The following is a 10,343-nucleotide window of genomic DNA, read 5'->3' on the forward strand; positions in this document are numbered from 1 at the left end:
TTCCTTGGTTGCAGCCAATGTTCAAAGTTTATAAATAGCGCATGTAAAAAATTGAATTGCTTTCCATTTATTTAATACAATTTTGTTTTTCTGAAATAGTTCATCTTTTTTATTGATTTCATGATTTAGACTCTACTTCAGATCCTAGTGTTACAGTTGCATCCGTTTTATTTGCTCACATTGCCTTCCTCATTTGCAGAATTATTCAGATCACTGTTGTTGCAAGTATCTCCGACGGATGCGCCAACATTTGCGACATAAAGGGCGGGGTCTATGACCTTCGGAATAGGCTTTATTTCGGTACCAAGTTCTTTTTCAATCCGATGCAGGTCGAAACGATCCTCATAGGTTATCAGATTTATAGCAATACCTTAAAGTAGATGAAAATATATAAAACAAGTTAGAAATATATCGATTTTTCTAGTTTCTTTTGATTAACAAAATAATAAACATTGTTTAAATAAAGAATCCATGATATGTTTACTTACCCAAATGACCGAAACGTCCCGAGCGACCAATTCGATGCAAGTACGTCTCTGCCATTCGAGGGAAATCGAAGTTGATCACCACATTCACGGCCTGCACGTCTATACCTCGGGTAAACAGATCCGAGCAGACCAGATTCCTACAGAGTCCTTGGCGGAAATCGTGGAACACTCGGTTTCTGTGTGCTTGGGCCATCTTTGCGTGAATATAATAACAGCAATAGCCAAGTTCTGTGATCTTTTTGGCTAATAACTCGACACGTTGCGTGGAATTACAGAATATGATAGACTGATTAATTTGCAGCTTTGAGAACAAAGTGTTCAAGCAGTGTACTTTCTGGCGCTCTTGTACAAATGCATAGTACTGAGTGACACCCTTCAACGTTAGCTCCTCCATCAGGTTGATTTCGTAAGGCTCGCGTAAATGCTTCTCCATGAAATTTTTGACTGTCAGTGGAAATGTTGCGGAAAATAGCAAGATCTGTGGATCCTTTGGTAGCTTAAGTATAACATGATCCAGCATGCCTTGAAAATCAAGCGACAATAGTTTATCGGCCTCATCCAAAACTAATATCCTGCAATGCGACATATCAGCAACTTTCTTATCCATCAGATCTAATATTCGTCCGGGAGTGGCAATAATTAATTGTACTGCAGGGGCAAAGAAACGACGATAATTGGTATCAAAACAAGCACATAAATTTTATCAATAGAGCTAACCTTTTTGATATATACGAAGAATGTCATCCTTCAGAATGGTGCCTCCTGTTGTGACCATTACCCGGATATCAAGATGTTTCGCCAGCTCAATACATATCTGTGAAGTTTGTAGCGCCAACTCTCGGGTGGGGACCATCACCAGGGCCTGAATGTAGTCCTTGGTTGGATCTATTTGTTCTAAAACTGGGATACAGTAGGCTCCCGTTTTGCCAGTACCGTTCTTGGCCCGAGCCAGTACATCCTTTCCACTTAAAGCTATAGGAATAGCTGCTTCCTGAATTGGCGAAGGGCGCTCCCAACCCTTCTCGAAAATACCCATAAGCAGTTCTCTTTTAAGGCAAAACTCCTCAAACTCATTTCCTCGCGTATCGGTCACATCCTACAAAAAAGGGTGATAGATTTATTTTAGTTATATATTAAATTCTTGATAAATTAATTTGGATTAAGTTTATTTTTTAGGTGTGCTGTTGAGACTCACAGTTGTTTTGAATCGGTTGTCCTTTGGCGGCAGCTTCAGCTTTGATTTCCAGCCCATATCGTCACTTGTGTTTCCAGCAATTTGAAGATCATTTATAAGCCTAAAAAAAACATTTTTTATGAGTAATTATAAATTTATTAATTTATAAAAAAAATATAAACATTATTTTTTTTTAATTAAGAATTTTTTATAATTTTTTACAAAGAACTCTCAATATTCTTTTATTTCTTTGTATAACCTTTTTTTTGGATCGCAGAAAAAAGAAACGCTACTCCAAAATTTTAAAAATGGCAGCCCAGGGAATAACTGTTCATGCTGATTTTTCTTAGCATACCAGTTTTGTTCTGATCTTTAAGTATGGCTAAAAATTAAGATATATTGCCATTAATGTATATACATGCACATATGTATTTATATTTAGCCAGTGCAATGCATATATACATACATATGTATTTAAGCGACTTGTTTAGCGGCCAATATGTCCACGAATGCACATGTGCACTATGTACATAACTATTTCATACGCACTTATGTACATTGTACATACATACTTTCATACGCATTCAAGTGAAATTCAATTGTAAACTACTTTGTTTACATTTTATTATATTAGATAACATTGTTCGGCAGATTTAGTTGTTAATTAGAAGCTGGTCAAAGAAAAAGAAAGGTATACAAGAATATACATATCATCGGCTTTCGATTTTCAATCATTTTTGCAATGAATGTTCTTAATTGTTTAACGCTTCAGCAAGTTAACGGTGTCTGATCATACATATACCATCCATAATCGTTGGGCCTCTTGTAAGCCAAATATAAATAAATATATAAAATATACAAACCCCTTGCTTGTTAAATTAGTGTGCCCAGAATTTAACTTTTCAGTCATCATTATTCACAGTGAAAATTTAATTTAATTCGTTTATAAAATGTTTCGCGTTCTTTGCTTTCGGCTGACTCTTTCAGTCACTGCGTTCACCGATTTAATTGTATTGCTCACGTATTCAACTTTGGGTTGCGATAAAAAATGGCATTTAGCTACAAAATAATGAAGTCGCCTTGCAACATGCTATCAATAATACAAATTTCAGTTCGACTCGGAAAATATTTTCACTCGGTGAACCATCAAAATCATTAGCAATTTCTCTCTACTTTGAAACATTGGAATGAAACAACTTTTTCATACTGAAAATAAATCAAATGTTTGTAATCAAATCAAATTGTAAAGTAAATTACATTTGAAACAATAAATTTGAAAAATAGCGGAATGGAAAATAATTTAATATAATAACCATCTTTGCTGTTAGTTTAAAAGCAGTTTATATTTGCCTACAAGAATAAAATAACCAAAAAACAAATCAGACCCCCGCCACATAAAATTACCAAATTAAAATGGAAAAATCTTTTCCCTCTCCTTCGAATTAATTAAGATACTGATTCGACCTTCTGCTGCTGTAAGGAAATGGCCTTGTCTGAACAGTCTTTGCGCTTATTCCCAAATTTTGTATGATGGGGAACGGTTGGAACTTTTTGGCGATGTGAAACCCTGATTCAATGTGAGCACTTGCACCATCCAAGAACAGCTGACTTGACACCTGAGCGTGTCTCATTGAGAATAATGTTAGTATAAGGCAACAACAAAGAAATTGGGGCAGGTCTTAAGCTTAATAGTGAAAAAGGAACAAGATGCAAAAAAAAAGAGTATGTTATGGTCTAATTATTTTATTTCTTTCTTTAGTTTTATAGTAGATTTTCAGTTCGTCGGAATGTGGAAAACACCTCGATAAAATAAAAAGGTTTTATTTTTTCAAAACTTAACGACTTTATCGATTAGAATGTCCATAAACTATGGAAATCACCTGCATGGCAGAAGAAGATGAGGACGCACTTCACTATCGTAAACAATGCCAAAACAGCTGAGGCAAAATAATAACACACTGTTATCACTCGATGACTCAAGATACCGGTAAATAGACAACTGATTTCAGAAGCCTTATCAAGAAAAAATGGCATTTTAAAGCTGAATTTGACAGATTGCTTTTTAAAAAGTTAGCAGGTCGCCGACAGATAATTACATTAGTATGCAGAAAGAACTCAAGGTTTTGTTAAGAACAGCTTATGGCAATAAATTTCTATTGCAGACATCGACAAGATATTTCAGAACAAATTTATTAAAATAGCACTGCATAATTAATGAATACTACTAAACATTAATTACTGACTGCAATTCTTGCCCCAATAAATTAAAATTAATCCAAAGAAAGTTAAACTTTAAGCAGAAGAGCTCCTTAAAAATAAACCCTATACATTTATAGAATATTAAAAAAAAGGAAGCAAGTAACTTTCTACACTTTCGCCTACGGTACATTTATGGTTCCTTTACACAAAGTCTTATTAAGGCTAATACCTCCTTTCTTTCTAAAAAATGAACTTACTTAATAAAAGTTTGCCCGGTAAGCTTTACAAAATAAAAACAAGAACAGGTCCGTATGTCTTGTCGTAAGAAACTAGTATACAAAGCAATCAATTGAAATGTGTAGATATATTATAACGTACCTAAATAAATATATCGCCATTTGCCATGTGCACCCACCATGCTAAGTGTTAAAACACTCCAGGGGGTATAACTTATTTGCACAAGCTTACGAATCCATAAATGTGTTCCTTATATACATCGATTTCTAGCACTGTGTGCGTGTAGACCAAATGTTTACCCATAAACATTCGCATTTGCTCGCGAAGGAATGGTGAAGACTTCAGTTCGTTAAATCCGCCAACTGCATGCGGTTCGAAGTTTATATTGCTATTGCCCGATAACGATTCGATGATAAGATATGAAAAGTCCGTTCTAAGAAAAGATACAAACATTACACAAGCTGAGAAATTGGTCATTGAGAATCAAATCCAAGGCGTAAACAATGATCGTCGGACTAAGTTTAGTGTGCCTGATTTTAAGTGGCATTTCAAAAGTGTTTGCCGTTCAAATATGTTGCGGCCCAAATTCGGTACTATTTAAATATCTCGGATCGGATAATTCGGAAATATTCGAGTGTGCTTCCGCCGAAAGAAACCTCAAAGAGTTTCCGGATCTAACCCAAGTGATAGGCAAAATGATAGCCCCAAAAGGCCTTGGATTGGAGGCACCCAATGAGTCAAGCAATCAATTCCAGCTATCAAAGTGCAAAAACTTTACGAGCCTAAATCTAAGTGAACTAAGTGAGAGTACCTTGTATCTACGAAATAACTCATGCATTGGGCTATTAAACAAACGTCTCATCGTTTTATCTTGTGAATTTGAAAAGAATGTGCCGTCTCAAAGTGTTGGATTTGTAAACAAGTGCTGCCCACAGGGATTTATTTACGTTTCCGAAAATAATACATGCATACTTGGCGCAAACGATTTCTTTGTTTATACTTCTATCATCAGCAGTCCAATTATATTTTTTGATAACGCCTTAAACTGTTCGGAGAACAAGGCTCTGGTGGAATATACGGTGTCCTCGGAAAAAGTGCGATTCAATAACAATTCCTTGGTTTGGAGAGATGGATCTAATAGTTTGCCAGTATCTAAGTTTTGCATCGAAGCCATTTATGACTCGTATGCTTTGGAGCGAAGAAAAGTTTCGGATCAAAAATATCTTGTTCGAGCATGTCAGGAATCCAAAATTTGCCAAAAAATTCCGTGCATTAGACGATGCTGTGCCGAAGGTGAAATGTATGCAAAGGGAAATACCAGTACCTACTGCAAGAATGATGGAACCCAAATGAAGTTCGAGGGTTTCCAGAACCTCAATATAAACGCAAATTTCTCAAAACCATCTGGTATGTTGGCTAATTCTTTAAATACCCTTCTTATAGTTCTCACTGTATCGGTTTATGTGATTAAACCGGAAATAATAATTGCCCATTAGGTTCTTAAATTTAATGGAGAAATAAAATTAATAAGAAATCTATACGATACGATTTGATGGCTTCCATTTGTCTGATCCCCTGCTTTTCCAATGAATAACATATATTATGAGTATAAACAATTATCTTTAAGTACCAAAACAAAGGTATCTACGGAATATCTACAATTACTTGAAGCAATTTATTGCCATACGTCATGTCTAACGACTCATTGTCAGCTTGGTCATAATAATTATTTTTGTCAAAGTTTCTTATCGTGTTAATCAAAAATTGAAAGGTGCTATCAATGACACGCGATTTTTGTTGGGTTAGGTCAATTTCGTAAAAATATCGTTATCATTGCAACCCTGTATATGGTATTTTTCAGATTTTGGATTGGTTCATGGCCTGCAATGCCAAAAATTTCGTTTGGATCCGGATAATTTTCCAGATGATGCGCATACAATTAGTGCTTCCAATGGATCACTTATTATTCACAATACTTCGAAAATGTATGCAATTAATCAGTATTGTGTGGAAAGGGTCAGACCCAATCAAAAGGTAAACTCCTTCCTACTTAAATAAAATTTACTATTTTTGGTTAAGTATATTAAATTCTTAATTATTTGCCTTCGTTTCTTTCAGAGCAGCTTTACACATTTCTTTGTTTTGATACAAAGGTAGTGGGCAATGACCGCATTCGCTTCAAAATGTATCCCATTGGACTTCTCATATCTTGTTGCTTTTACGCACTCACTTTGATTGTTTATATATCAATTGCCAAACTTCGAAATCTTCCTGGAAAAATTCTTATTTGTCTTGTAAGCAGTTTATTTTTGGCATATCTAGGAATTGCCTTGGGCCAGTTGAAGCCCACCTCGAATGACGACATCTGTTTCTTCTCTGGTCAGTAAAATAGCAAATAAGCAATTAGGTAATTACTTAAGTCGTGCTGGGACCTGGGACCCAAAGTAATTGTCTCATAAAGGCAAGAAATCAATAAACACATTTATTGTTTCACATACTCTTGAACTCTTGAATATTGGTTAGCTGTTTCCCAGCCTTGGATGAAAATTAAAGAATTTTAAATGATATTAAAGTATTAAAAATTTAAGTTCTCAGTCTTGTAAAAAATAAGGATTACATCATATAATATAGCAAATTCAGTCTAACAATTAATTTTTTTTTTTTTTTTTTTTTTTTTTTTAGGATTTTTCGTGTATTTTTGCTTAATGGCTGCTTTTTCTTGGATGAATATTACTTCCTTTGACATATGGAAAACTTTCGGGTAAGAACAATGTTATAACTTACATTTTATTATACCCCTATATGGTTCTTTGTTAATTTTCAGATCAACAAAAATCAAAAGCTGCGAAAAAAGTGACCTGAGAAGACAATTTATTTGGTATTCTTGTTATGGTTGGGGATTACCAACTCTCCTAACGACAATAACTATAGCATTTACAAAATCCGATATCTTACCGGATGTAGTTCGACCTAATTTTGGACACGGTCGTTGCTGGTTTACATGTAAGATTATTATATTTATAATATAAAACCTTTAAAAACATTTACTTTTGTATTTTCAGATGATTCTTTTGGATCAGCTAGCTTGTTATTCTTTTCGGGACCAGTTGGAATTCTTTTTATATTCAATTTGGTCCTGTTTCTTCTTACAATGAAGTATTGCAACAAAGTGAAAAACGAAATATACAAGATGCAGAGCTTAAACAGTGATAAGCCAGTACTGAAAAGGCGATTCTTTCAGGACAAAACCAGATTTGTTATGAACACAAAACTGTGCTTTGTTATGGGCATCACTTGGCTTTTGGAATTAGTGAGCATTGTGTTTTATGATCATAAAACAACATTTTTCTGGACCATCAGTGATTCGTTCAATGTGCTTCTTGGAATATTTGTTTTTATCATCTTTGTTTTTAAACGGAGAATTTATAATGAGATTTTGGTAAAGTTTGGTAAGTTCTGTTAGCTAATTTTATTAGCATATCAAATGTATAATGTATATATATTTTTATAATTTGTAGGTTTGCAGTCAAGCCCCAGCACTACATCGACTAGAAATCGCCTTGGTTTAACCAAATCATATGCCCCAACTAGCACAGCAATGACAACGCTTCGATCTTCTCCAGGCAGCTGTGAAGCGGTACGAAAAACCTCATCGAAATCCGAAAATGAAGTTATGCTTTAGACGGTTAAATTAATTATTGACTATTTATAATTTGTAGAGCCTTATGAAACTAGTCCCTCAGTTTAAACATTAAAAATAATGTCTAACTTAGCTGTGAACCGAAATTTTAAGTTTATAAGTAATGTTTATTTTTTTACACATGTTATACATTACAACCAAAAATAGTGGCGAATACATGACTTCAGTAAACATTTTTATTTTCAAAAAAAAAAAATGGTTTCTTCCTTCATTATTACAGCTTATTACACCCCATAAAAATCCATCATGTCCATCCATCCATGTTTTATCAAAATATTTATTTAAATGACTCCCAAAAACATTTGTAATGAGGTAAATCCGAATCTGAATTAAAAAAATATACGTATACTCTTTAGATTTTGTTGAATGCAGCAATGTCAACACTTTGGACAAAGTCCTCCAGTTTTTCGATCTCCTCAGTCAGCCAGTCGATGGAAACCTTATCGTCCTCAACCACGCATGAGATGCTGAGTTTCTGGATGCCGAAGGCAACTGGGACAAATTTGGAAGCTCCCCACAGTAGACCGTCCTGTGTTATCTTGCGGATTTCGGTCTCCATGACTTTAAGATCGGTTTCATCGTCCCAGGGCTTCACATCCAGGATGATGTTTGACTTGGCAATAATTTGAACTTTCTTGGCCTTCTTGGCGGCATAAGCGGCCAGTCTTTCCTCCCTTATGCGGGCTGCCTCCTCCTCCTCCTCTTCGCTTTCCGAACCGAAAAGATCGACATCATCGTCGTCGTCTTTGTTGTTTGCTTCCGCTTTCTTCGGTTCCGCTACGGGCTTCTTGGACTCTCCGTTGGTCAAGTTCAAATTGTCTAAGCGTTTTACTATAGCATCTAACAGTTGGTTCAAAGTGGAAACCTCGGCTTTCAACTCCTTGTTGTCACTTTCCAATTGAGACAGTCGGCTGGCAAGCTCGGACTTTGAGCCATCGTCCAAGGTAACTCCATCAATCTGCAAATACATAATATAGGGTTATTAAAAAATAATAGGGAAATAATAATAGGATTTCAAGTACACACAAATAATAAAAATATTTTAGAATTTTTCGTGGGTTTTAAATAAACAAAAGAAGCCTAAGAATACGATTTAACCAAAGTTTAGATACAGACTGACGGATTACGAAATAAATATCGGCTCGAAGAAAATAAAAGGGAGGAAATATCACAGCAATAATTACCTTTTCCAGCGAGTTCTGTATGTGTTCCCTAGCCTTTGCGATTTCGCTTACTAAAGGGCTGTAGTGGCTGCGATCAGTTACCTTTAAAAATAAGACAACACCATTGATTACATGCGTGGTCTGAGATTTGGTGTATCGGGTATTTTACTACGAATTTACAAATTGCTAATAAATACATAAACTTTGTATTTCCAGTGGGATAGCAATTTACAGAATCTACTTTAAGCTTGTTGCCATGTTGAAAAATAAGCTAGATTGATGACAGATTGATAGGTGGCTTTCTTATCAGCTGAACAATTTGCCTTTTTTGAAAATATATACACGAAGCAATTGCAATTCTTTCCATTTTGTTAAATATATATAGTTGTCTAGGCAAAATTAGAAAAAGTAGTTTGTTGATCTCTACCAGTAAAAATTTTGCAACTCATTCAGAATACCAAAAATATTACTAAACTGTATGTTTTCCGTGGTTATTGGACTGTTTTGTTGTTTTAAATAGACTTATTTATCACATTGATCATGGTTCACCTGTTACATACAGTTACACGAATATACTTATGTACAATATGAACACGGGAATTTCAAGTACTACCTATAGGCACCTTTTTATAGATCATTGTACAGATGTACTTAAGTTAAAAACATGTGTGTTTTGGCGTCCTCGCATTCTAAATAGTATATGTTTGTATACATGTATGTTTATATATTCGCAAGCAATTGCCAAAACCATTCCGAATTCCTTTGCCGGCCACGTGAAATCTTTTTATGTACTTATGTACTTATAGCTGCACACGATTGGTGGATTATTTTACCTTCTGGGGGCCCTCGTAGAAACGCTTTTCGGCAACATCATAGCGACTCTTGTCAGTCCAGAATTTATCCAGTGCCTCTACCTTCATTTTAAGTTAAGTCTTTTGTTCTTTGCGATGCTCAAACACGTTGCACAATTGAATTGGCAGAATAATACGATAACTCTTTTTGCAAGCAATAAAATAAAGACATATCGATATTAAGTTAATCGTGTTTTTATTTTTCTAGGAACAGTGGAATGGCATACAATAAACAAAAGAATTATTTTGTTTCTATTATTTTGCAACATTACATTTTGGCACATTTTCTTATCTACACTGCAGCGTCAGTAGAAATTTCAGTCATTGAAAACTGACTTTTGTATAACTTCTTCCCACAGAGTCTATCCGCCTGAGATAGTTGGGATTTTCGACAAATATGAAACTCGGATGTGTTCTCATCCACCATCCGATAACAGCTGACGTTGACAGCAGTTGTTTATTACAATATAAACTAAGGGGTATTTTAGCTTTGTGAACTGTACCATAAGACAATAGTTTAACACCTATTTT

General features: G+C 34.9%; 3 protein-coding genes across 5 annotated transcripts; 1 reads left to right on the forward strand and 2 right to left on the reverse strand.

Moving 5' to 3' along the window:
- Positions 1-44: 44 nt before the first annotated feature.
- LOC119548679 (ATP-dependent RNA helicase me31b) lies at positions 45-2,575 on the reverse strand. Its single transcript, XM_037856123.1, has 5 exons — positions 2,526-2,575; positions 1,684-1,783; positions 1,206-1,584; positions 489-1,136; positions 45-370 (listed from the first exon to the last, which is right to left on the reverse strand). Exons 1-5 carry the CDS (start codon positions 2,573-2,575, stop codon positions 168-170), a joined length of 1,380 nt encoding a protein of 459 aa, XP_037712051.1. The 3' UTR covers positions 45-167.
- A 1,730-nt stretch (positions 2,576-4,305) lies between these two features.
- Positions 4,306-7,942, forward strand: LOC119546241 (probable G-protein coupled receptor Mth-like 3). Of its 2 annotated transcripts, XM_037852387.1 has the most exons (7): positions 4,306-5,505; positions 5,960-6,132; positions 6,222-6,477; positions 6,781-6,859; positions 6,923-7,101; positions 7,161-7,547; positions 7,617-7,942. In XM_037852387.1, exons 1-7 carry the CDS (start codon positions 4,602-4,604, stop codon positions 7,778-7,780), a joined length of 2,142 nt encoding a protein of 713 aa, XP_037708315.1. In that variant the 5' UTR covers positions 4,306-4,601; the 3' UTR covers positions 7,781-7,942. The 2 variants fall into 2 exon arrangements, with proteins under 2 accessions (XP_037708315.1, XP_037708317.1); XM_037852389.1 differs by lacking the exons at positions 6,781-6,859; positions 6,923-7,101; positions 7,161-7,547; positions 7,617-7,942 and having other exon boundaries at positions 6,217-6,378.
- A 113-nt stretch (positions 7,943-8,055) lies between these two features.
- On the reverse strand, positions 8,056-9,956 carry LOC119546243 (probable elongation factor 1-delta). 2 transcript variants are annotated; one of them, XM_037852393.1, is made up of 3 exons: positions 9,795-9,955; positions 8,983-9,063; positions 8,056-8,756 (listed from the first exon to the last, which is right to left on the reverse strand). In XM_037852393.1, the coding sequence occupies exons 1-3, from the start codon at positions 9,879-9,881 to the stop codon at positions 8,151-8,153; spliced, it is 774 nt and encodes a 257-aa protein (XP_037708321.1). In that variant the 5' UTR covers positions 9,882-9,955; the 3' UTR covers positions 8,056-8,150. The 2 variants fall into 2 exon arrangements, with proteins under 2 accessions (XP_037708321.1, XP_037708322.1); XM_037852394.1 differs by lacking the exon at positions 8,983-9,063 and having other exon boundaries at positions 9,795-9,956.
- Between the last annotated feature and the right edge of the window lie 387 nt (positions 9,957-10,343).

This window comes from Drosophila subpulchrella, chromosome 2L, assembly GCF_014743375.2.
Source record: "Drosophila subpulchrella strain 33 F10 #4 breed RU33 chromosome 2L, RU_Dsub_v1.1 Primary Assembly, whole genome shotgun sequence".
In the NCBI taxonomy this organism is placed as follows: Eukaryota; Metazoa; Arthropoda; class Insecta; order Diptera; family Drosophilidae; genus Drosophila; species Drosophila subpulchrella.